We start from the raw sequence: 27761 nt of genomic DNA, 5'->3' as shown, positions 1-27761 counted from the left end.
TAAAAGATTTAGGCAAAGTGATGGCCTAGTGGTATTATCACAGGACTATTAATCCAAAAATTCAGCTAATGTCCTGGGAACCTGGGTCTGAATCCCACCATGGCAGATGGTGGAATTTGAATTCAATAAACAAAATCTGGAATTAAAAATTGACATGACCGTGAAACCATTGTCAATTGTTGGGAAAAACACTGTTGGAATACTGGCATCTACCCAGAATGTGGGAAATTGCCCAGGTATGTCTTGTATACACAGCAAGACAAATCCAGCCCAGCTACTTACTGCCCAATGAATCTACTCTCAATCGTCAGTAAAGTGATGGAAGAGGTCATTGGCAGTGCTATCAAGCAGCACCTGATCAGTGATGCCCAGTTTGGGTTTCGCCCAGGCCCCTCAGCTCCTGACCTCATTACAACTTTGATTCAAACATGGATAAAAGAGCTGAATTCCAGAGGTGAGTTGAGAGTGACAGCTATTGACATCAAAGCAGATTTGACAAAGGGGGGCTAGCAAAACTGGAATCAGAGTCTCTAAGAAACACTCCGTTGGTTGGAGTCGTACCTGGTACATTGGAAGATGGTTGTGGAAGGTCAGTCATCTCAGTTCCAGGATGTCTCTGCAGGAGTTCCTCAGGGTAATGTCCTAGGCCCAACAATCTTCAGCTGCTTCATCAATGACCTTCCTTCTGTCATAAGGTCAAAGCGGGGATGTTCGCCAATGATTGTGCAATGTTCAGCACTATTCGCGACTCCTCAGATATCATAGCAGTACATGTTCAAATGCAGCAAGATCTGGACAACATCCAGGCTTGGGCTGACAAATGGCAAGTAACATTTGTGCCACACAAGTGCCAGGCAATGACCATCACCAATAAGAGACACTCTCACCAATGCCACTTGACATTCAATGGTGTTACCATCACTGAATCTCTCACTGGCAACATCCTTGGTTCCCGTTGACCAGAAGCTCAACTGGACTCACCACATAGACACAGTGGCTACAAGTGTAGGTCAGAGGCTGGAAATACTGTCGCGCATAACTCAGCATCTGCAAGGCTCAAGTCAGGATTGTGATGGAATATTCCCTGCTTGCCTGGATGGATGCATTTTCAACAACGCTCGAGAAGCTTGACACTGTCCAGAACAAAGTAGCCTGCTTGATTGGCCCCATATTTACAAACATTCAATCTCTCTACCACCAAAGCTCAAGATGCACTGCAACAATTCACCAAAGATCCTTAGCACCTTCCAAACCCAATTAGAAGGACAAGGGTAGCAGATACATGGGATCACCACCACCTCGGGTTCCCCTCCAAGCCACTTTCCATCCTGACTTGGAAATATATCGCTGTTCCTTTGTAGTTGCTGGGTCAAAATCCTAGAATTCCCTCCTGAACGGCATTGTGGGACAACCTACAGAATATGGACAGCAGCAATTTGAGAAGGCAGCTCACTACAACCTTTTCAAGGACAACTAGGGATGGGCAATAAATGCTGGCCAGCCAGCAACACCCATCTCCCGCAAATGAATTTAAAAACCCCATTTGGTTCACTAACGTCCTTTTATAGGGAAGGAAATCTGCTGTCCTTATCTGACCTGGCCTACATGTGATTCTGGAGCCACAGCAGTGTGGTTGACTCTCAACTGCCCTCTCATCAAGGGCAACTAAAAGTTAAAGTTTATTTATTAGTCACAAATAGGCTTACGTTAATACTGCAATGCAGTTACTGTGAAAACTAGGAATGGGCAATAAATGTTGGCCAGCCAGCGACGCTCATGTCCCATGAGTGAATAAAAATGGAGTATTTTCATTATGATGTGCTGCCCCAGACCTCCTTAGAATCCTGCCATTTGGGAGAAAATAATTTGTGTCCAGTTCCCACCAATGATGAACTTCTGTTCAGTTCAGTGATTTTCCATTGTCCCATTAATTATTTCACAAAAGTGAAATTTCAGGCTGTCACGTCAGCTCCTAGTCTGGACAAAATGTCTTGTTACCACACTGTATGCAGCCAGCCATCCTTAAAGCTTCATAATGAGCATTAACTGCAACATGCTTCACTGCATACACCAATAGATTTGTTCTTATATTCGTTTAGATGATGAAGTAGTTTGATAGAATACATTTTACTCCCAGTATAGAACTGATATCGCTGTGTAAATAAGGGACTGTTTAAATGGAAGTTTATATGTTGAAAATTAACTAGTTGTCCAATGGCTGATGAGCCAAGAGGTGTATTTGAATTTGAAATTCTTTGTTTTGTTTCTTTTCGCTAACAACAACAAAATTTTCCAGCATTTGAAATTTTGCCTTGCAGCATGTTGACTGATATTGTACATCACAGTGGCAGAAAATTTTATCAATTGAGAATTTGAATGTTTATGGGGAGATGGTGGCATTGTGATATTGTCACTGGACTAGTAATCAGCAGACCTAGATTCGAATCCTGCCATGGCAGATGCTGAAATTTGAACCCTGTTTTTAAAAAAATCTGGAAAATTTAATAAATACCATGAAGCTATTGTCAATTATAAAAAGCCATCTGGTTCACTAACGGCCTTTATGTCTGGCCTGCCTGTGACGATTCCAGATCAACATCAATATGATTGACTGATTTAAAATGCTCTCCAAAATGGCCTAGCGAGTCGCTCAGTTCAAGGGCAATTAGAGTTGGGTAATAAATGCTGTCCTGGCCAACGATGCCCACATCCCATGAATAAAGGAAAAGAGCATAAGCATTCGGACATGTGTGGAGCACGGTTGAAAGGTTGCTCCAAGTTATGTAACCTGAACACCATTACATAAAAAATAGAAACAGGAGTAGACCATTCCGCCCATTTGAGCCTGCTTGCCATTCATTATGATCACGGCTAATTCAATAACCTCATCCCGTCTCTCTTCGCCGCTGCTGCTGCTGCGCCCCGCCCCCCCCAATTTCTTGGTACCTTTAGCCCCAAGAATAGTATCTAATTTCTTCTTGAAATCAGACAACTATTTTCTGTGGTAGTGAATTCCACGGATTCACCATTCTGGGTGAATAAGTTCCTCCTCCCCTTTAGATCTAAAAGGTTTACACCTTATCCTCAAGCTTATGACCCTTAGTTCTGGACTCCCCCACTATTGTGAGCATTCTTTCTGAATCTACCCTGTCCAATCCTGTTAGAATTAATTTTTAGAACTTTCAATGAGATCCCCTTTTGCTGTTCTAAACTCGAGTGAATATAATTCTCAGGGACTTCGTCATTCCTCAGATGACAGTCCTGCCATCCCAGAAATCAACCTGGTAAACTTTTGCTGCACTTCCATTACAGCAAGAACATCCTTCCTCCAACCTGGATACCAAAACTGCACATACTGCTCCAGGTGTCAACTCACCAACACCTTATACAGTTGCAGTAAACTTTAGCTAACCTTAAGTCACATCTCCTGCCAGCTCTGAGCCAGTTTTTTTTTTAAATATAATTACACTATCTCCCTGTTTTTATTTATCATATCATTGCCTCTCATTGCTTCTCACTTGTGTGCTGCTGACTATTTTGTCCTCATTTGCTGTGTTTTTTTTAAAATTGGCTTTAGACATGTTGCTACCCAGAAAAAGAATACTCTTTGGAATGTGGGTGATATTGGCAAGATGGCATTTGTTGTTGACCCTCAGTTGCCCTTGAAAAATTGGTGGTGGGCTGCCTTAGTGAATCACAATAGTAAAGTTGCTCAACAAAACCAGGAATTTGACCTAACAACAGTGAAGCTGAGCTGAATCAGATCATTATTATCTGTACTGTTATCAGGATCAACCATTTAGGCTTTTTTGTGTTTGGAACAGTTCTGTGCAGAATTTGCCAAGTGCGAGATCCTGAGTTTCATGGAAACATAGCTATCAATGTTCGCACCTTCTGAACATCTCAATTCTGCTTGGCTGCACATTAGAATGTTGGAAAGTTGGCAACAACTGTTGTATTTGTGGAGTAAGTTACCACTGAAGCAAACAATATAAGTGGGTTTAAGGGACAAATTAGACGAGATCCTGGAGACAAAATTCACGAAGAGATATAGTGATAGAAAAGGTAAATGTGATTATGATCACAAAGGCCTGTTAGGCCTAGTAGATTTTTTTTGGTTCTGAATTTTACTCTGGCAGGTCATCAAATTATAATCTTAAATCCTTCCATCCTACGTTTCCAGTAATATTCCACTTGGCTAGAGTCCTAACCATTTTGCTAAAGAGAATCTCGGAAAACTTTACTTGAGCAATGGTATTGGGTGTGGAAATGCTGCAAGCTTCAATATTGGTTTTGTTTCAGTGACCGGATCAAACATGGTGTGATTTTAAATGTTTTCTTTAAAACCTTAAGTCGTTTGGTGTCTCATTCTTGTCTTTCAGACAGATGTTGAAGTGAGTGGGTTGTGTGGTACTAACGCACCATGTATTCTGAGTGGCGATCTTTGCAACTCGTCATCCAGAGCGACCGAGGTCACATGAGTGTTTTGCACAGCTATCCCAGCAACGTTGGTAAAGATGTGGCTCATGCTGTGGTCCGTCCTCTGGGACAGGGACTGAACAGTTCTTCAACCAGCAATGAAAGCATTCTAAAAACCGACAAAGAGGTGAGGCATTTGAAGATTGATCCATGTGCTGTGCTTCAAGATTGACATAAATTTTTGAGTAAATATTTTTTTATAATGTCCTGATCTGTGCACATTAAAAAGAAAACACAAATGTTTATATTGTGAATGTTATATAGAACCATATGCCAGCTTTTTTTGAAAGAGCTGTCCAATTAGTCCCACTTGTTTTAGTTTTTATTTCCCCTGACATTTTCCTCCAACTTGTTTCTTTTTATGTTTTTATTCAATTTCTTCTCTTAAAGGTGCTGTTAAATTTACTTCCACTGTCTTTTCTGTTATTGCATTCTTGACCATAACTAGCTGCATTAAAAAATTAATTGCTCTTCCTCTTAATTATCTTAATTCTGCCCACTTGAGCTCCTGGCAAAATGTCTCTAGTTATCCAATTATTTATATCTGGAGCTGGTGGCTTAGTGGTATTCTCAATGATTTGATATCCGGAGAGCCATGGCAATGCTCTCAGGCATATACTCAAATCCCACCACAGCAAATGGTGAAACCTGAAGCATTGCCTTCACTGCTCTTTATCGAAGGTCTGCTACTTTGGACCATCAAACTGGCCCAAGTTACCACAGTTTTTAGAAGGACTGGCTCGCAGCAACTATGTAGTCGGCCCATGCGACTGATCCATTATTCAAAATTTGGAAGGGCCAGTCCATGAGGGACATGTGCTCATACTGTTGGAATGAGCAAGAAGCAGGAGAATTGCAATGACGGATTGAAAAACTGCCGGCTGAAGCTGCTATCAGAATGGATACGGACACTTTCTGACAAACACTTTTTTTAACAAAATGGGACAATGAACATCTCTAATCTTTTAAGAAAAATCAATGGACAGGTTTTACAGCCTGGCTTCTACTGTAGTTTTCCATGGTTCACCCCTCACCTAATCTGATTCCTGTTACAAAGGGACAGTAAAATTCTGGCCCATGTCTATGATGTCTCGCTGTACTTCAGTTATTTTACTGACTTTGGTCAAAGGACAGGAAGTTAAAAGCTTGAAAGTAAGTTACGGTTGAGTCTTTCCATGGACCGAAGATGAAAGTAGTGGATTTGGGATTTGAATGTTAAATTAATGCAAATAGTGGTCTGCAAGTTCACTACTGAGAGTAGCAGCTCATGTTCACCTCACATGAATGATGTGTAGAGCTTCAGTGAGGCAAATGATTATTTTTAAAAACACCAAATCCTCCTGGCAACTATTACACAAATGCAAATTCCTGGCTTTTTGAGTAGGTCAACATTAAGATTTATTTATTCACAAAATAATGAACTCCACCGTTGAGCTAGTAATTGGTCAGATGTCAAAGAACAAAGAAAATTACAGCACAGTAACAAGCCCTTTGACCCTCCAAACCTGCACTGACCATACTGCCCCATCTGAACTAAAACCCCAAAGAAAATTACAGCACGGGAACAGGGATGTCCCGGCTCACTTTGTTTGATGTATGTTCTTGACTGGAGGAGCTGGGGACTGTATCCCAGCCAGAAACTATGCCCAGCATTTGCTTGAAAGAGTTCAGCAAATGTACACCAACGGTACAATCCGACAATGTATTTTAAAGGTCCGTTTTGCTGTGAAAACGAACCCTTGATCTTTACCCTAGTTCTTTGAAAGCTACCTTAGTTCTTGCATAACTTGATATTGTGACCACCCCCCCCACCCCAACCAGTCCTTCCTAGATTATTTAGTTGAACCCTTTTGCCGATGTGCTTCGTCATATAAAACTTGGTCAAATCGTCTGCAAATTTGCATTTCTCTGAAGTTTCAAGTCCCTGCTCTTTTAGTCTCTGAATAACTAAATACTTGAAACTAGGAATTATTTCTATGGTCCTCCAGTCAGGTCTCAGAATGGAACCCTGCCTCGGTAGACCTTAACTTTTACTTTTTGCTTAGAGATGTGGCTGAACAGAGTCACAGGGCTGCCAATTAACTTTCAACAAAAGAACAAAACATTTATTGAACAGGAAAAGATTAACTATGACATACTGTTCCCCCTACACCTTTTGTAGATATACAAATATTTTATAAGGATGACACAATTAATAACATACTTTAAATACTCGTTCTCAGTAAGTACTCAGTCCATGTAAACCAATAGGCAAAATGTGTGGTCAGACCACCACACTCTGAAACAAAATGGCAGGTGCCACCCAATGGAGAGATTAAATGAGAATCTACACTTCTTAGAATCTTCATCCAAGCAGTGCTTTCTCTTGGATGTCTTCACCAAGGATCCACTTCCAAGATTTCACTCTTCAGTTCTCCTCTGCCTTGGATGGTCACGTGCAAGTTTCCATGCAGTTTTTTTGGGTATCTAGCTACGTCAACAGAACACTACTGCTTCACAGGCTGTATTCAAGTATCAATGTTTGTCTTCCCATTTTTGAATCTGATTCCTGAAATTGTCTCTAACTCAGAGCACTTTCTCTGCTTTTTTTAATTTAACCCCACCTAACAGGATCTTGTTCAACTTCTTATTCTTTGTTCCTTTAACTTAACTGTCTTCCTGAGACATAATTTCCGTCTCAGCTCCCTGATTTATAGACTTTGTTCTTTTGGGAAGTCTGCTCCCTGGCCTCCAAGTTTTTTCTGGGTCCAGCTTAAAACTAAACTCTCCCGAACCTCATGTGGCCAAGCAACAACATAGTCTTTCTTTAAACCCTGTTTGCTTTCATTGTAAACTCTTATTGCCACACATGTATCCTAACCAAATTGAAGTCTTTCAAATACAGACCCCCAAAAATTAAACTTGAGCTGTGCCTTATTTTAATACCCACAAATACAAAAATAGATTAATTAAAACTACTTATGTTTCCTGACAATATTACCTGCCACGTGAGGAGATCTAAATTGGTCGCTGTTATAACTGAGACCTAAACAAGGTTTTACATGAGCACAAATTAATATGCTTTGTTTTATAGTGAATTGTCCTGTAAAATGCACCCTATTCATTCTAGTTATTGCTTCACAGCTGTGGTCATGAACCTTTAAAGAGTTGTGCAATAGACACCAAGATTTATTTCTTTCTAAACTGATTCTAATTCGTTCCCTTGAAATTGTCTGCATGTTCAGGACTTGCACTGTCAATGTGTTTACTGCACTTTTTTTAAATTGAACATAATTTGCTAGATCCTTCAGTGTACCTACTGTAGTAGATTGGCATCATGTAATGGCCTGGCTCTCAAACTCTGTTTGCTAACCCACCCAATATTTACATCTAGATTATTAATGTAAATAGTAGCAGTCCTCACACTGATTTCCCTGGGATCCAGTTGGTAATCTATTTCCAAGCTGACCAAATCCACCTGCAGCCACTTTGTACCTGCAGGCTTTCTTGGAGTCAGCTATCTATCTCGCACAGTAAATTGCAACCAATCATTGAAGATTGAGTCTTGTAGAGAATCCTCGTGCAGTACCTTATCTAAAGCTGGAGAATCTAAGTTTCCTTTGTCTGATATCTTAGAGACTTCGGAAAAGAAAGTAAGACGGGACCTTCTTTTTCTGAAGCCATATTGAGTGTTCGTGGTGTGCCCTTTTCAACTTTAGTCATGAGGTATTAAATTCCGAGTGATGGCCTCAGGCTGACGGGGCTATAGTTGCTCATGTATGTCTTATCCCTCTTTTTAAAGTTTGCAGCCACATTAACCTCACTCCAGTATCAGGGAACAGCTCCAATAACATAAGGAGCTGGCACAGCACCTGTTCCATTTCCTCAACCCTATATGTAAAATATACATATTAAAAATCATCCATCTGCCTACTTTAGTCTAATTATTTGCTACTCTGTTTTGGTACTTTGCTTGAAGACCTCACCTGGTCTTAGTGACATGGGAGTTCAGCTAATATACGTAGACATGGTGTTCTGCTATCGAGCTCATAGCCTCCAATGCGTTGTGATAGCAATCTTTCAGAATTCTATAGATTCTGGAAAGGTTCCTGCAGACTGGAAAGTAGCAAATGTTAACCCTGCTGTTTAAGAAGGGAGGGAGAGAATTATAGACCTGTTAGTTCAAAGTCAGTAGTGGGGAGAATGTAAGAATTTGTTATAAAGATTATGATACCTGGTCATTTGTAAAATAATGGGAAAATTGGGCTGACACAATATGGATTTATTGGCAAATCATGTTTGACTGGGAGTTTTGAGATTGCTACTTGTAGTAGAGATAAAGGAGAACTAATGGATGTGGTGTATTTGGATTTTCAGAAGGTTTTTGATAAGGTACCACAGAGGAGGTTGGTAAACAAAATTAGATCACTTGAGATTAGGTATTGCTTAAATAGGCCAGCCAGTGGGCTGATGAATGGCAGGGATGGCATCTAATTTAGACAAATGCGAGGTGATGCATTTTGGGAGATTGAACTAGGGCGGGACTTACTCAGTTAATGGTAGGGCGTTGGGGAGAGTTACAGAATAAAAAGCTCTAGGAGTACATCTTCATAGCTCCTTGAAAGTGGAATCACAGGTGGACAGAGTGGTGAAGAAGGCGTTCAGCATGCTTGGTTTCATCGGTCAGAACATTGAATACAGGAGTTGGAATGTCTTGTTGAAGTTGTTAAGACATTGGTAAGGCCACACTTGGAATACTGTGTGCAATTCTGGTCACCCTATTATAGAAAGGATACTATTAAACTAGGAAAAAGCACAAAAGATTTACTGGGATGCTACCGGAGCTTGATGGTTTGAGTTATAAGGAGAGGCTGGATAGACTGGGACTTTTTTCTCTGGAACGTAGGAAGCTGAGGGATGATCTTAAGAACATAAGAAATAGGAGCAGGAGTAGGCCATCTAGCCCCTCGAGCCTGCCCCGCCATTCAATAAGATCATGGCTGATCTGTCGTGGCTCAGTTCCACATTCCCGCCCTCTCCCCATAACCCTTTAATCCCCTTGCCTATCAAAAACCTATCAACCCGTGTCTTAAAAATATTGAGCGAGGCAGCCTCCACCACTTCAACGGGCAGAGAATTCCAGAGATTCACCACCCTTTGAGTGAAGAAGTTCCTCCTCGACTCCGTTCTAAACCGCCCCCCCTTTATCCTGAGGCTGTGCCCTCTAGTCCTACTGTCCTTTCTGAGCGGGAAGAGCATCCCATTCAACATCTTATATGTCTCAATGAGATTTCCCCTCATTCTTCTAAACTCTAACGAGTACAAGCCTAGTTTATTCAGCTTCTCCTCATAGTTCAACCCCCTCAACTCCGGAATCAGCCTAGTAAACGTCCTCTGCACTCCCTCCAAGGCCAAAATATCCTTGCGTAAGTGCGGCAACCAAAACTGCACACAGTACTCCAGCTGCGGCCTTATGATCTTATAGAGGTCTGTAAAATAATGAGGGGCACAGATCAGCTAGAAAGTCAATATCTTTTCCCAAAGGCAGAGGAGTCTAAAACTAGAGAACATAGGTTTAAGGGAGAGGGGAGAGATACAAAAATGTCCAGAGAGGCAAATTTTTTTCTCACACAATGTGTTGAGTCCTTGGAAGAAGCTGCCGGAGGTATAGTAGAGGCAAGGACAATTTTGTCTTTTAAAAAGCATTTAGGTAGTTACATGGGTACGATGGGTATAGAGGGATATGGGCCAAATGCAGGCAATTGGGATTAGCTTAGGGATTTTTTAAAAAAAAAGGGTGGCATGGACAAGTTGGGCTGAAGAGCCTGTTTCCATTGCTGTAAACCTCTATGACTCTAAGTAATATACAGGTATGACTTGAGAATTGGATAACAAACAAAGCAGAGAGTAGGAATAAACTAGTCATTCTCGGGATGATAGACTTACTATTAGGATATTTCAAGGATCAGTGCTAGGCTGCAGCTGTTCACAATCCATTTCAATGATTTGAATGAGGGGAATGAAATTTGCTGTTACATTACTACCTAGCTTTGTAAGTTGTGAGGAGATTGGAAGTGTGTTTTGAGTGGACTTGGACAGGCTAACTAGAACATGGCAATAAATGATAGCATTCTATTCACTTTCCTAATTACTTGCTGTACCTGCTTATTAAGACTCATGCAGTAGAACACTCAGATCCTTGTGCATCTTGAGAGTTTCAAAAGAATAAGCAGTGATCTCGATGAGAAATATGAAATTTTTACAGAGCCTGACTGTATGGATGTAGATGAGATGTTCCCTCTGGCTGAGATGAGAACCATAGGAAGCAATCTCAGACTAAGGGGCAAGCCATTTAGTACTGAGAGGAGGAGTTTCTTCGGTCACAAAGGTGGTGAATCTTTGGAATTCTTTACTCCAGAGGATTGTGGAAACATAATGATCATGTTTAAAACCAAAATTTATAGAATTCTGGAGACTAATAGCATCAAGGGATAAGGTAAAGTGCAGGAAAGTAGCACTGAGGTAGATGAACATCCATGATTTAATTGAATCAAATGGCCTACTCCTGCTCCTAAGTTCCTCATTCATTCTGAAATAAATATAAATTGTGTAACCTAGATGTTGGGCTCGTTTATTCACCTTTTATGCAAGCTGTATCCTCTTCTGCCTATAGGTTCTCCAGCATGAGGAGTTAAACTGATATAACTTCTCTTCCTGAAGATTCCAGTCAACATGATTCTACTCAATTCAGCAGCTTCGCTTCATGAAATATCGTCAAGCAATTGTCATCTTCTTAGTAGATTCAAATAATTATCAATTACAAGTAGCTACCAGTCATGCACAAAACAGTGCAGTTATACATTTCTTTCTTCTGTAAAATCATCAAGTGGCCAACAAAAGAAATTGAGGATAGTATGAGATCCGTAGAGGAGTCATATAAGGTTGCTAGAAAAAAAATAGCAAGCCCAGGGATTGGGAGCAGATTAGAATTCTGCAAAGGAAAACAGTGGTTAAGAGGGAGAAAATAGAGTATGAGCATAAATATGCAAGAAACATAAAATCTTCTGCAAGTATGTAAGAATAAAAAGATTAATGAAGACAAGTCTAAAAATGGGAAATTTATAATGGAGAACAGGGAAATGGCAGAGCAGTTAAACAACTTGTGTGTTCACAGAAGATGACACACGTAACTTCCCAGAAAAACTAGAGAACCAAGGATTTGGTGAGAAGGAGGAATTGAAGGAAATTAGTATTCATAGAAAACAGTGCTGGAGAAATGAATGAGATTGAAAACCAAAAAATCCCCAGGGTCTGATAATCTACATCCCAGGGCACTAAAGGAGGTGGCTGTGGAAATAGTGGTTGTCGTCTTCCAATGTTCTGTAGCATCTGGAACAGTCCTGGCAGATTGGAAGGTGGAAAACGTAACTTCGTTATTTAAAAAAGGAGGGAGGAAACAGGGAGTTACAGACTATTGAACGTAACATCAGTAGTGGGGAAAATGCTACAATATATTATAAGGGATATGATTACAGAACACTTAAATTCACGCTGACTTTGACTAATCCAATTGATATTTATGGAAGGGAAATGTTTGACTAACCCACTGGAGTTTTTGAGGATGGAAATAACAATAGATGAGGGAGAACCTGTGGGTGCGAAGTATTTCAGTTTTGTTAACGTCCCACTAGAGGTTAGTGTGCCAAAATTAGAGTGTATGGGATTGAGGGTGATGTAGTGCACGGATTGAGAATCAGTTAGCAGACAGGATGCAGAAAGAATGAATAAATGGATCTTTTTGGAGTGGCAGGCAGTGACAAGTGAAGTCCTGCAGGAATCAGTGCTTTGTTCCCAGCTAATCACAATATATATCAATGATTTGGATGAGGGAATAAGAACATAAGAACATAAGAAATAGGAGCAGGAGTAGGCCATCTGGCCCTTCGAGCCTGCCCCGCCATTCAATAAGATCATGGCTGATCTGTCGTGGCTCAGTTCCACTTTCCCGCCCTCTCCCCATAACCCTTAATCCCCTCTCTTATCAAAAACCCATCAACCCGCTTCTTAAAAATATTTAGCGAGGCAGCCTCCACCACTTCAACGGGCAGAGAATTCCAGAGATTCACCACCCTTTGAGTGAAGAAGTTCCTCCTCAACTCCGTTCTGAACCGCCCCCCCTCTATCTTGAGGCTGTGCCCCCTAGTCCTACTGTCTTTTTTGAGCGGGAAGAGTCTTTCCACCTCTATCCTATCCATCCCATTCATCATCTTATACGTCTCAATGAGATCTCCCCTCATTCTTCTAAACTCTAACGAGTACAAGCCTAGTTTATTCAGCCTCTCCTCATAGCTCAACCCCCTCAACTCCGGTATCAGCCTAGTAAACCTCCTCTGCACTCCCTCCAAGGCCAAAATATCCTTGCGCAGGTGCGGCGCCCAAAACTGCACACAGTACTCCAGCTGCGGCCTCACCAATGCCCTATACAGCTGCAGCAAGACCTCCCTACTTTTATATTCAAATGAAATGTAATACTTCCAAGTTTGCTGACAACACAAAATTTGGTGGGAATATAAATAGTGAAGAGGGTGTAAAGAGATTTCGAGGCAGTTTAGACAAGTTGAGTGAGTGGACAAATACGTGGCAGATGTTGTGCACCGTGAGTAAGTGTGAAGTTATTCACTTCAGTAGGAATGGCAAAGTATTATTTCAGTGTGATAGATTGAGAACTGTCAATGTATCAAGGGACCTGGCTGTGCTTGTATACCAGTCACTGAAAGCACTTGCTGGGAAGGTAACTGTCAAGTTGTTCTTGATTGCTGGAGTATTTTGAGTATAAGAACAAGGAAGTCTTATGGCAGCTATACAGAGCCTTGGTGAGGCCACACCTGGAGTATTGTGTGCAGTTTTGGTCTCCTTATCTAAGAAAGGATATACTTGCCAAATTGGGAGTATAGCAAAGGTTCATCAGACAGATTCCTGGAATGGCAGAATTGCTGTATGAAGAGAGATTTGGCCAACTACACCTGTATTCACTGGAATTTAGAAGAATGTGAGGGGATCTCATCGAAATGTAGAAAATTCTGATAGTGCTAGACACTGGATGTTGGCATGATGTTTCCCACTGCTGGAGGGTCTAGAACAAGGGGTCACAGTCTCAAGATATGGGCTAGGCTAGTTAGGACTGAGATGAGGACAGATTTATTGATTCAAGAGAGTAGTGAACCTCTGGAATTCTGTACCGCAGAAAGCTGTGGAGACCAAGTCACTGGATATAACTAAGAAGGAAATAGATTTCCCAACACTAAAGGTGTCGAGGGTACGGAGAGAGTGCTGGACTATGGCGATGGTAGAGAGAATCAGCTGTGATATTGAAAGGTGGAGCAGACTCGAAGGGCTGACTCCTGCCCCTAATTTCTATGTTTTCTAAAACTGAGCGCCTCGTGTCTTCCTCAAGTTTTGGAAACCCTTGACATCTTTGCAGTGTCCTTATGGCATTTGGCTGGAGGTAATTTCTGACCACTGCTATAGTCTTGCTGGCTGATTAGAAACTGACTGCCAGCAGTGACCTTGTGTACCCAATGGGGTGAGGCTGAATGGAATCATTTGAGTTCTAAGTGGTCATTTGAAAAAATGTTTGTTTAGCATGGACACTGATATTGTGCTTTATTCTTCTGGGTAGGTAAAATGGACCATGGAGGTGCTCTGTTATGGACTGACTCTGCCTCTGGATGGGGAAACGGTCAAGCTATGTGTAGATGTTTATACTGACTGGATCATGGCTTTGGTGGCTCGCCGTGACTCTATCCCTCAGCCCATTATCAAAGAACCAAATTTATACGTGCAAACTATTCTCAGGCACCTACAGAATTTGTTTGTTCCCCGGTAAGTATCAAAGACTTTGCTTCAGTGGAAAAGTGAGATAGGCGGTAGTGAAACAGTGTCATTATGCATTCAACCCTATTTTCCTTCCCTCAACTTTAGTGAAGAAGAAATCAGCACAGGATAAATGCTGGATGCTGCTCTACTCTTATCTGTTTTATGCTCTCTGACCGAGACTGAAATTTTCCACTTTTAAATAAGTTCTCTCTGGTGTATTGGTATTGTAGTTTCTTTAGCTCTTTTTACAACTTAAGTCACAAAATAGATTGGTGTCAATCACAGGAAATACAGATTCCACTGAAGCATTCAAAGAAAACTCACAGCATAATTAGCAGATTATGGAGGAAGGTAGAATGGGAAGAATGCCAGGACTGAAATATTCCATAATATGAATCTTGATCAAGGTTGACTTGTCTTTTGTCAGCATACTTCAATAAGATCTCCATAATCCCATTTTTGTCCCATTTAATGTGGCAGCATTTCTTTGCTGCAACAGGTTAATCTGGTGGTATTATATCCATAATAACAGTTTGCAAGAATTTCATGGCATCATGTTGAAAAGCTGAATTGCTGGAAGCTTGAACAACCTCTCTTCTCATGTTCCTGGGCAGGGGGTAATATACGGTTACTGTACAGGGAAAACAATAATGTAACTTAATATTGTGAAACAAAAAGGATCAAGATTCAATAACAAAATCAACAATGACTGATGCCAAACTAAATTGAATTGAGATGTTGCATTGGTTCATAATGCATTGTTCTTAACTTTTTTTAAACACAATTTGTTTTCAGATCAGAGTATGCTCATAACCAGATCACACTGTGCCTGCGAGTTCTAGCAGCGGTCCAGAAATTAGCACGTGAATCTGCCAACATGACGAGGGAAACTTGGGAAGTATTGTTACTTTTCCTACTGCAGATTAATGACACTCTTCTGGCAGCTCCAACAGTTCCAGGTTAGTAACCTCAATACAGCATAAATTTCTATCACATTTTTGACCTGGTACAACTTTCCAGTGTAATTCACGCTCATGGATAGAAATAGATCTGGTCTTTGGGTTGAGGTTCGAAACTGGAAAAAGGCCAAATTTGAAGAAATGAAAGGATCTAAAAAGCGTGGATTGGGACAGGCTGTTCTCTGGCAAGGATGTGATTGGTAAGTGGGCGGCCTTCAAAAGAGAAATTTTGAGAGTGCAGAGTTTGTATGTTCCTGACAGGATTAAAGGCAAAGTGAATAAGAATAAGGAACCTTGGTTCTCGAGGGATATTGGAACTCTGCTAAAGAAGAAGAGAGAGATGTATGACATGTATAGGCAACAGGGAACAAATAAGATGCTTGAAGAGTATAAAAAGCGCAAGAAACTACTTAAGAAGGAAATCAGGAGGGCTGAAAGAAGACAAGAGGTTGCTTTGGCAGTCAAGGTGAAGGATAATCCGAAGATCATCTACAGGTATTTTAAGAGCAAAAGGATAGTAAAGGATAAAATTGGTCTCCTTGAAGATCAGAGTGGTCAGCTTTGTATGGAACCAAAAGACATGAGGGAGATATTAAATGGGTTTTTTACATCCGTATATACTAAGGAAACTTGCATGGAGTCTACGGAAATAAGGCAAACAAGTAGGGAGGTCATGGAACCTATACAGATTAAAGGTGAGGCGGAGGTGCTTGCTGTCTTGAGGCAAATCAGAGTAGATAAATCCCCAGGACCGGACTTAGACCTTGAAGGAGGCTAGTGCTGAAATTGCAGGGGTCCTGGCAGATATATTTAAAATGTCTGTATCCACAGGTGATTGGAGGATAGCTCCTATTGTTCCATTGTTTTAAAAAAGGCTCAAAGTAATCTGAGAAATTATAGGCTGGTAAATTTGACATCAGTAGTAAGTAAATTATTGGAAAGAGTACTAAGAGATAGGATCTACAAATACTTGGATGGACAGGGACTTATTAGGGAGAGTCAACATGGCTTTGTGCATGGTAGGTCATGTTTAACCAATCTATTAGAGTTTTTCAAGGAGGTTACTAGGAAAGTGGATGAAGGGAAGGCAGTGGATGTTGTCTACGTGGACTTCAGTAAGGTCTTGCATGGGAGGTTAGTTAGGAAGGTTCAGTTGTTAGGTATACATGGAGTGGTAGTAAATTGGATTAGACACTGGCTCAATAGAAGAAGCAGCGAGTGGTAGTGGAGGATTGCTTCTCTGAGTGGACGCCTGTGACTAGTGGTGTCCATAGTTGTTTGTCGTCTATATCAATGATCTGGATGATGTGGTAAATTGGATCAGCAAACTTGCTGATGATACAAAGATTGGAGCCCAGCTCAAAGTGAAGGAGGGTGCTAAAGTAGTGAAACAGAAAATGCTGGAAATACTCAGCAGATCTTGCAGCATCTGTGGTGAGAGAAGTAGAGTCAACATTTCAGATTGTGACTTTTCATAGGCTCTGATGAACAGTCACAATCTAAATCATTAACTCTTCAGATGCAACATGGTGTGCTGATTATTGCCAGCATTTTCTGTTTTTGTTTTATTTCCAGTATTAGAAGTAATTTGCTTTTACTAAGGTTGTGAAATTAACAAAATTTTCAGCAATTTACATATAATTTTTAAGAATCTGAAGTACTTTTTCCCACAGTAATTAATCCTACAAGTTAAACTTGCAAAACTACATAGATATTATTTTGAATTCAATTACCTACACAGTTACTTGGAGAGCCTCTGCTGCCTTGACTTCTGTGGTGCAAAATAGTTGTGGTCTTGAGCCCATTTTCTGTAAGCGACCACTTGTAGGGTGTTATATTTAGTAGGAAATTTGTTCACTGTTTCAGGACATAGAGGTCAATCAAGATGCAGCAAAGGCTACCTATCTTTATACTCCTTGGACAAATATTTCTAGGTGGGCATCTTTTGGGGACTATAATGTGTGACACAGACAAAGGATGCCCTTATCTCAACTTCTTTGATCCAAGAGCTGGAATTGTTGAGGGATCAACAAATCCCAGTTTTAAAACATATGGTTGGAGGGAGTGCAGAGGAGGTTTACTAGGCTGATACCAGAGTTGAGGGGGTTGAGCTATGAGGAGAGGCTGAATAAACTAGGCTTGTACTCGTTAGAGTTTAGAAGAATGAGGGGAGATCTCATTGAGACGTATAAGATGATGAATGGGATGGACAGGATAGAGGTGGAGAGACTCTTCCTGCTCAAAAAAGACAGTAGGACTAGGGGGCACAGCCTCAAGATAAAAGGGGGGCGGTTTAGAACGGAGTTGAGGAGGAACTTCTTCACTCAAAGGGTGGTGAATCTCTGGAATTCTTTGCCCGTTGAAGTGGTGGAGGCTGCCTCGCTAAATATTTTTAAGACGCGGGTTGATGGGTTTTTGATAAGAGAGGGGATTAAGGGTTATGGGGAGAAAGCAGGAAAGTGGAACTGAACAGCGACAGATCAGCCATGATCTTATTGAATGGCGGGGCAGGCTCGAAGGGCTAGATGGCCTACTCCTGCTCCTATTTCTGATGTTCTTATGCTGATCAGTCAGGATGTGGATATGCCGACGTTGGACTGGGATAAACACAGTAAAAAGTCTGACAACACCTGGTTTCAGTGCAACCGATTTATTTGATAGTAAACTCACTAGCTTTCGGGGTTAGCCCCTTTGTCAGGTGAATGGAGAGTTCTGGCCTCAGAGCATATAAAGCACAGACAGTTTACAGATTACTTATTAGAACGCGAATCTTTACACCTAACCTGCTGTTCAAGTCTTAAAGTGGCTAACAATGTGAGTGGAAGGAGCACTGATCACAGGTTATAGAGATGTGTATTGTCTCCAGACAGTACAGTAAGTGAGATTTTGCAAACCCAGGCAAGTCACGGGGGTTACAGGGTGCAACATGAACCCAACATCCCTGTTGAGACCATCCTCATGTGTGCGGAACTTGGCTATCAGTCTCTGCTCAGTGACTCTGCGCTGTCGTATGTCATGAAGGCCGCCTTGGAGAACACTTACCCGAAGGTCAGAGGCTGAATGCCCATGACCACTGAAGTGTTCCCCATCAGGAAGGGAACAGTCTTGCCTGGTGATTGTCGAGCAATGTTCATTCATCTGTTGTCATAGCGTCTGCATGGTCTCCCCAATGTACCATGCTTCGGGATATCCTTTCCTGCAGCGTATCAGGTAGACAATGTTGGCCGAGTTGCAAGAGTATTTACCGTGTACCTGGTGGATGGTATTCTCACGTGTGATGATGGTATCCATGTCGATGATCCGGCATGTCTTGCAGAGGTTGCTGTGGCAGGGTTGTGTGGTATTGTGGTCACTGTTCTCCTGAAGGCTGGGTAGTTTGCTGCGAACAGTGGTCTGTTTGTGGTTGCGTGGTTGTCTGAAGGCAAGAAGTTGGGGGTGTGGGGATGGCCCTTGTGAGATGTTCATCTTCATCAATGATATGTTGAAGACTCTGGAGAAGATGTCGTAGCTTCTCCACTCCGGGGAAGTACTGGACGACGAAGGGTACTCTGTCCACTGTGTCCTGTGTTTGTCTCCTGAGGAGATCGGTGCGGTTTTTCGCTGTGGCGCATCGGAACTGTCGATCTACGAGTCGAGTGCCATATCCTGCTCTTATGAGGGCATCTTTCAGCGTCTGGAGGTGTCTGTCACGATCCTCCTCATCTGAGACGCTACGACAACGGATGAATGAACATCACTCGACAATCACCAGGCAAGACTGTTCCCTTCCTGTTGGCGAACACTTCAGTGGTCACGGGCATTCAGCCTCTGACCTTCGGGTAAGTGTTCTCCAAGGCGGCCTTCACGACATACGACAGCGCAGAGTCGCTGAGCAGAGACTGATAGCCAAGTTCCGCACACATGAGGACGGTCTCAACTGGGATCTTGGGTTCATGTCGCACTATCTGTAACCCCTGTGACTTGCCTGGGTTTGCAAAACCTCACTCACTACTGTCTGGAGACAATACACATCTCTTTAACCTGTGATCAGTGCTCCTTCCACTCACATTGTTAGCCACTTTAAGACTTGAACAGCAGGTTAGGTGTAAAGATTCGCATTCTAATGAGTAATCTGTAAACTGTCTGTGCTTTATATGTCCTGTCTGAGGCCAGAACTCTCAATTCACCTAACGAAGGGGCTAACCCCGAAAGCTAGTGAGTTTACTATCAAATAAATCGGTTGGACTGAAACCTGGTGTTGTCAGACTTTTCACTTGATCAATCAGAGCAGTGATCATTCTCACTGAGTGTATTGCACGTGAGCGTTGAAAATGATTTATTTTACTGACTTTGGAATGCCCCTGAGAGACTCGTTATTCAAGGACATATAACTTTAACTAGATTTAAACACTATGTTGTCTTGAAAATAAAATCTTGATTCTGTTAGGGTCCTTGACCAGAATGCCAAGGTAGACTGGACCCCAATTTTATTTTTTGTTTAGCATAAATGTGAGGATAGGACGCTTCGCCCCAGGGATAATTGCACTGACAGATTTGGGATATTTTATGAAAACCTTTATTCATAACACAGTTTAAGTATAACTCTAATAAAATGAAACAGCTTCACTCTTAACAGTTGAACAATGTCTAACTTGTCACTATTTCTGTTCCAAATAAGCAAAATTCTTCTTACAGATTTAAAACCAATTTAATGAATGTAAAAAGCCCTGGTGTTTTCAGAGAGATACAGAGCCTTCAGAGGCCTGCAAAATTCCCCTAACTTCAACCTGAACAGCCAAATGTCAACTTCTTTCTGCAAAAGCCTGTTTCTTTCTATGCACCGCAGACAAACCATGATATCATATGACCCTGTCAGTCTCAATCACTCTAATCTGAAATTGCAGGGAAATTTAAGTAACTAAAGTCCATTAACTCTACTTCACATAACGACTTGCAAGATTGAAATGAGTAATTATGCTGCTTCCCCAGCATCTGAGCTGTATTTCTTACAGATATACTAACCACCTGTTTAAAAAAAAGCTGAACTTTAAAACATTCTCCTGAAAAATGAAAATACACATATCATTTGCACACTTCGTCACGATTGATAGTAACTAATCTGATTGTTAGAAAAAATGTTGTGCTGCATTTTCTTTCAGAAAAGAGAGACTTTTTTAAAAGTTACTGCAGTTGGGCTGTGTTCTACCTTTTGTAGTTATTAATCATTTGAGGGTACTGACCTGACCCCCAAGTCTTACCCATTATCTTATATACTTCTGTCTGACTTGTCAAAGTGGCTGGATCTTTAAACCTGCCTGGTTTATAACAGTTGGTGCTGTTTTAAAAAAAAAATGGGATGTGGCGTACTTACCTATGGCTCCCCTCGACTCAACAGTAGACCTTGAGAACCCATTACTACTCGGATCTTACCCTTAGCCGTTAGCGATAGGAGCAGCTTCACTTTAAGGCAACAAACTAGGAACAGATTGGTAATTAGACTCAATTGCCACTGCATTGGAAGTTGTGGCCATAGATCATTGCAGCACAGAAGGAGGCCATTCAAGCTATCTATGTAGTTCCATCCCTTTGTTCCTTCCAAATAACCTTGTAACTGTTTCCTTTTCAAATACATATCCAATAAGACAAATGTATTGTGGCTTTTAAATGTTATGCTAATTTGCTTCGCATTAGGAGGACTAGCAGAAAATCTTGCTGATAAGTTAATTGGTGTACTGTTTGAAGTCTGGTTCCTGGCTTGTACACGATGCTTCCCAACACCACCATATTGGAAGACTGCTCGAGAAATGCTGGCTAACTGGAGGCATCACCCAGCTGTGGTAGAACAGTGGAGTAAAGTCATCTGTGCACTGACCTCCAGGTTAGTATCTATAGTTTTGATTTTGCACTCCCTGGCATAACTAATTTGTCAGAAGCTCAATGATTATAACTAACTACTTCAATAAGCTTATTTATGTTTATAACATCAAATCAAATCATGTTTATATGCTTTCCAAACTTAGAGAACCAACTGCAAAACTAACTTTGCATTCATATAGTGCAATTAAAATGAAGGAAAAGAAAACACTTGCATTTCTACAGCACATTTCAATGGCCTCAGGATGTCACAAAGGAAAGTGTTTTTGAATTCCAGGCAATGTTGAAAGCAGGGCGGTAAATTTGTACACAGCACATCAACAATGAGAAGCCTTTTGTTTTAGTTACGTTAGTTGAGGGGTAAATATTGGCCAGGGCATTGAGAACTCCTTGTCTTTGAATAAGTTAGGGCTTTGGTTAAAAATCTTCTCTGAAAGATGAAAAGAATTGCACCTCTCCCTTGGTACCACACAGATCTGTCTGCTAGGTTATGTGTTGAAGCTATGGAGTGGAACTTGAGCCATGATTTCTGACTTCAAGAGCCACAGTTGACAGAACATCCCAAAGACTGTTCCATATTTCATTTGAGACCTTAAAAGCACAGCGGGTAGAATGAACCAACAAAAAAAGAATTGAAGCATGGATCCGCTTTGAGTGTTCGAGAATATAAACCAATCTATCACACCAGAGTTCACTGCATAGTTTGATTACACCTTGACTATTTGTTGAATTAAAAATTGTTGCTAGCCAGCCATTTGGAGAAGAGATTTGGAAAATTAAATCTATTAAAGTATAGAGAAAGATAATCGCAGGTGTAGAGTAGAGGTGGTGGAGAATGAGGTTACTTCTATGTGTTTGGAGCGGAAGCTGCTGGATGGAATTTATCGCACAACCCGCTGTGTGTTTTGTGGTGGTGGAGGCGGCCCACCATTAGCCAGCAGCAAAATCTTCTCGTCTAACTGTTGTCAATGCGATTTTCCCATTGAACGCACCTCTTGCTGCAGTGAAGCCGATGGCAGGATGTATCAGTGTGAACAGCCAGAAAGTTCTGGCTATGCTCTTTAATTGTATTCAAATATTATTTCCCTTTCTGTTAGGCTGCTGCGGTTTACCTATGGTCCCTCTTTCCCTCCATTCAAAGTTCCAGATGAAGATGCAATCTTGATTCCAGCGGATATGGATAACGATTGCATTTCACAGACTTGGTTTCGTATTTTGCACATGCTTAGGTGAGAATGTGTGAATTTTTGTCTGTTTCAGAGCTTATACATCCATTGGCCTGCCTTTTAGGTTGCTGATGTAAAATGATAGCTTTTGCAAAGTCATTCATCTTCCTGATTAGATTAAGTGTTTACATCTGGTGAAACCATCGTTCTGAATGACTCTGCAATTTATAAAAAAAATTGTCATTGGAGCCACTGTAGTTTACAATACCGAAGGATCACTGTTGGCTCTTTAAAAAATCAAAAGCGAGCACCCTGCCCTTTCCTTGCAGCCCTATACCCATCCTTTGCTTCAAACGTTTATCCACTTTTTCAATCGAAGATCTCTGTTCATCTGTTCACTGTGGCATAACACATCCTGTGTGTTAAATTGATCCCAATCAAAGGAAATAGTTTTTTCTCCCTATCAAATGACACTCCAAGTTTGTTATAAACAGTAGCTGTTATAGTAGATCGGGAAAGTGGTTTTGATGTTTGTGGATTATATTGTTATTCAAAGTTATATAATTGCATCTGTTTTGCTCTGATGTTTTTTTAGAATTTTTTTTCTGATTTCATTTCAGCAATCCAGTGGACCTGAGTAATCCAGCCATCATAAGCACCACACCAAAATTCCAGGAACAACTTTTGAGTGTCAGTGGGATGACACAGGAAATGATTCAACATCCGTGCCTCAAACAACTGCCACAGATCTTCTTCAGAGCCATGCGTGGTATCAGCTGTCTGGTGGATGCCTTTCTCGGTAACTTGTGTGTTTTTAATGTTCTGCTTTTAATACTCATTTTAATTTTTTTTTTCATTGATATATCTAAGCACCACTCCTCAACTAAAACATTGAGCAAGCATCCTTTTCCTACAATTGACCAATGCTACCATGAACAGCGTGCGTTGAACAGGAATGTGGAGAAAAGAAGGCTGAGAGGAGACTCCATAGAGGTATTCCAGATCATCGGGAATATAGATAGAGTAAATAGTCAGAAACTGTCCCCACTGAAGGGCATGAAAAACTAGAGGACATAGATTTAAAATAATTGGCAAAAGGACTAAAATTGATGAAATGCCTTTTCAAGCAGAGGGTCCTTGAAGTCTCGAACAAACTTTGGGTACAGGTTTGATTTGAGATATTCAAAGAGGCATATGATTGCTATCCTAAAAGGAAAGAAAAAATGTGCACAGTTACAATCACTATTTAAAAATAAAGGGTTGTCCATTTAAATCAGAAATTAGGCATAATTTTTTTTCTCTAAAGATTAAGTCTTTGGAACTCGCTTCCTGAAAGATGATGGAAGCAGAGCCTTTGTATATTTTTGAAAATCTTTGAAATTACTATCAGATCAGCCATTATCTTATTAAATGATGGAGGCTCAAAGGGCCAAATGGACGACTACTGCTCCTTGCTTGTGTGAGACTGTGTATTCTAGGGCTTTCAGGTCAGCAAGAACATTGGGTGTTGAACAAGCCATGACATTCCTGCTAAAACTGTTATTGTCCCGTATTGCAAAAGGGATAGCAAGTGTGGAACAATAGAACATAGAACAGTACAGCGCAGGACAGGCCCTTCAGCCCTTGATGTTATGCAGAGCTATGTCCAAACCCAAGATCAAGCTATCCCACACCCTATCATTCTGGTGTGTTCCATGTGCCTATCCAATAACTGCTTGAAAGTTCCTAAAGTGTCCGACTCCACGATCGCAACAGGCAGTGCATTGCACACCCCAACCACTCTGAGTAAAGAATCTACCTCAGACATCCCTCCTATATCTCCCACCATGAACCTTTATAGTTATGCTCCCTAGTAACAGCTACATCCATAAGAACATAAGAAATAGGAGCAGGAGTAGGCCATCTAGCCCTTCAAGCCTGCCCCGCCATTCAATAAGATCATGGCTGATCTGAAGTGAATCAGTTCCACTTTCCTGCTCTCTCCCCGTAACCCTCAATTCCCTTGTCTGTCAAAAACCTATCTACCCGTGACTTAAATATATTCAGCAAGGTAGCCTCCACCACTTCAACGGGCAGAGAATTCCAGAGATTCACCACCCTTTGAGTGAAGAAGTTCCTCCTCAACTCCGATCTAAACTGCCCCCCCTTATCTTGAGGCTGTGCTCTCTAGTCCTGCTACCCTTTCTAAGTGGGAAGAATCTCTCTACCTCTACCCTATCCATCCCTTTCATTATCTTATACATCTCTATAAGATCCCCTTCATCCTTCTAAACTCCAACGAGTACACACCCAGTCTATTTAGTCTCTCTTCATAGTCCAACCCCCTCATCTCCGATATCAGCCTAGCGAACCTCCTCTGCACTCTCTCCAAGGCCAAAATATCCTTGCGCAAGTGCAGCGACCAAAACTGCACACAGTGCTCCAGCTGCGGCCTCACCAGTGCCCTGTACAGTTGCAGCAAGACCTCCCTGCTTTTATATTCTATCCCCCTCGCTATAAAGGCCAGTATCCCATTCACGTTGTTGATCACCTGCTGCACCTGCAGACTGGTTTTTGCAACTCATGCACAAGGACCCCCAGGTCCCTCTGCACCGTAGCAAGCTGCAGCTTTTTGCCCTTTAAATAGTAATCCCTCCTGCTATTATTTCTGCCAAAGTGGATAACCTCACACTTGCTAACATTATACTCCATCTGCCAGGTCCTCGCCCACTCGCTCAGCCTATCCAGATCCCTCTGCAGACTTTGCACACCATCTGCACAATTTGCTTTTCCACTCATCTTCGTGTCATTAGCAAATTTCGTCACCCTACACTCAGCCCCCTCCTCCAGATCATCTATATAAATGGTAAATAGCTGAGGCCCCAGCACCGATCCCTGCGGCACTCCACTAGTCACCAACTGCCAATCAGAATAGCACCCATTGATACCAACTCTCTGCCTCCTATTAGACAACCAATCCTCCATTAACGCTAACACCTTACCCCCAACTCCATGCACCCTAACCTTCTGTAGTAACCTTTTGAGAGGCACCTTATCAAATGCCTTTTGAAAATCTAGAAACACCATATCCACCAGTTCCCCTCTATCTACCGCACTAGTCACATCCTCGTAGAAATCCAATAAATTCATTAAACACGACTTCCCCTTAACAAATCCATGCTGCGTCTGCTCTATCAAACCATTCCTTTCTAGGTGCCTCGCTATTTCTTCTTTGACGGATTCAAGCATTTTTCCAACTACAGACATTAAACTAACAGACCTATAATTCCCTGCCTTTTGCCTGCTACCTTTTTTAAACAGTGACAATAGTAACATTAACCGTTTTCCAATCTTCCAGCACTTCCCCGGAATCCAGTGAATTTTGGTAAATAATTACTAAGGCATCCACTATCACCTCTGCCATTTCCTTCAGAACCTTGGGATGCATTCCATCCGGTCCTGGGGACTTGTCCACCATCAGTCCCGTTAGTCTATCAAGCACTACCTCTAGTGACAGTAATCGCATTCAGGCCCTCAACTCCTACCATCCTTCTATCTTTAATATCTGGCAAACTATTCACATCCTCCTCCGTGAAGACCAAGGCAAAAAACTTATTTAAGGCCTCAGCCATTTCCTCATCTCCCACCACTAAATCCCCCCTCTCATCCTCTAAGGGTCCAACATTCACTGTAGCCAGCCTCCTCCTCTTTATATATTTGTAAAAACTCTTACTGTCCTTTTTTATATTTAGTGCTAGTTTAGCTTCATAGTCTATCCTTACTTTCTTTATCAACTTCTTAGTTATTCTTTGTTGATTTTTAAACCTTTCCCAATCTTCTAATCGCCTGCTACTTTTAGCCACTCTCAGAGCGCATCAGCTTTTAATTTAATACTCTCCTTTATTTCCTTCGATAACCACCAAAGGAAATAGTCTCTGCACGTCTACTCTATCAATCCCCCTCATCATCTTATAAACCTCTAAGTCGCCTGTCATCCTCCTCCGTTCTAAAGAGAAAAGCCCCAGCTCCCTCAACCTTTCCTCATAAGACCTACCCTCCAAACCAGACAGCATCCTTCTAAATCTCCTCTGCACTCTCTCCAATGCTTCCACATCCTCCTTATAGTGAGGTGACTAGAACTGAACACAGTATTCCAAATGTGGTCTCACCAAGGTCCGGTACAGTTGCAGCTGCAGCATAACCCCTCAACTCTTAAACTCAAACTCAAACTCAAACCCCCTGTTAATAAACACTAGCACACTATAAGCCTTCTTCATGGCTCTATCCACTTGAGTGGCAACCTTCAGAGATCTGTGGATATGAACCCCAAAATCTCTCTGTTCCTCCACAATCCTCAGAACCCTGCCATGGACCCTGTAATTCGCATCCAAATTTGACCTACCAAAATAAATCTCCTTACGCTTATCAGGGTTAAACTCCAACTGCCACTTTTCTGCCCAGCTCTGTATCCTGTCAGTGTCTCTTTGCAGCCTACAAGAGCCCTCCACCTCATCTACCACTCCACCAATCTTGGTGTCATCAGCAAATTTACTAATCCACCCTTCAGCCCCCTCTTCCAAGTCATTGATAAAAATCACAAATAGCAGAGAACTCAGCACTGATCCCTGTGGTAAACCGCTGGTAACTGGCCTCCTGTCTGAAAAGTTTCCCTCCTCCATCACCACCTGTCTTCTATGAGAGATGATGTGGGTATGCCGGCGTTGGACTGGCGTAAACACAGTAAAAAGTCTGACAACACCAGGTTTTAGTCCAAATAAATAGGTTGGACTAAAACCTGGTGTTGTCAGACTTTTTACTGTGTTTCTATGAGAGAGCCAGTTTCTTAACCATTCGGCCAAATTTCCTTCTATCCCACACCTTACTTTCTTCGTGAGCCTACCATGGGGAACCTTGTCAAATGCCTGACTGAAATCCATGTATACGACATCAACTGCTCTACCTTTATCTACACATTTAGTTATCTCCTCAACGAATTCGATCAAATCTGTGAGGCAGGATTTATCCCTCACGAATCCGTGCTGACTATCCCGGATTAAGCTGCATCTTTCCAAATGGTCATAAATCCTATCCCTCAGGACCCTTTTCATTAACTTACCAACCACCAAAGTAAGATTAACTGTCCTATTATTACCAGGGTCATTCCTATTTCTTTCCTTGAAGAGAGAAACAACATTTGCCACTCTCCAGTCCTCTGGCACAATCACAGTGAGAAGTCTGGCAACACCAGGTTTAAGTCCAACCGATTTATTTGATAGTAAACTCACAAGCTTTCGAGGTTTGCCTCTTCGTCAGGTGAATGGAGAGTACTGGCCTCAGACAGAGCATATAACAGCACAGACAGTTTACAGATTACTGATTAGAATGCGAATCTTTACAACTGACCTGCTATTCAAGACTCGCATTCTAGGTTGAGGGAGCTGGGACTCTTTTCCCTGGAGAGACGAAGGTT

General features: G+C 41.6%; 1 protein-coding gene across 7 annotated transcripts in view; it reads left to right on the top strand.

Annotated features, from left to right (window-relative positions):
• The window catches only part of ralgapb (Ral GTPase activating protein non-catalytic subunit beta), a 126841-nt gene that overhangs the window by 11173 nt on the left and 87907 nt on the right, over nucleotides 1-27761 (top strand). For 6 of the 7 annotated variants that reach the window (XM_080204573.1, XM_080204572.1, XM_080204571.1 and 3 more), the window contains exons 2-7: nucleotides 4383-4606; nucleotides 14138-14340; nucleotides 15130-15293; nucleotides 20964-21150; nucleotides 22244-22375; nucleotides 22933-23111. In XM_080204573.1, coding sequence (XP_080060699.1) covers nucleotides 4424-4606; nucleotides 14138-14340; nucleotides 15130-15293; nucleotides 20964-21150; nucleotides 22244-22375; nucleotides 22933-23111 — 1048 coding nt within the window. In that variant the 5' untranslated portion in view covers nucleotides 4383-4423. The remainder of the gene's footprint in view (nucleotides 1-4382; nucleotides 4607-14137; nucleotides 14341-15129; nucleotides 15294-20963; nucleotides 21151-22243; nucleotides 22376-22932; nucleotides 23112-27761) is intronic. The other variant, XM_080204567.1, reaches the window with a different exon arrangement.

The sequence above is a fragment of the Carcharhinus amblyrhynchos genome, chromosome 16 (assembly GCF_965287045.1).
Source record: "Carcharhinus amblyrhynchos chromosome 16, sCarAmb.v2.hapA, whole genome shotgun sequence".
Classification (NCBI taxonomy): Eukaryota; Metazoa; Chordata; class Chondrichthyes; order Carcharhiniformes; family Carcharhinidae; genus Carcharhinus; species Carcharhinus amblyrhynchos.
Note: the sequence above shows the minus strand (reverse complement) of the source record. Positions and strands in the feature narration are given on the sequence as shown.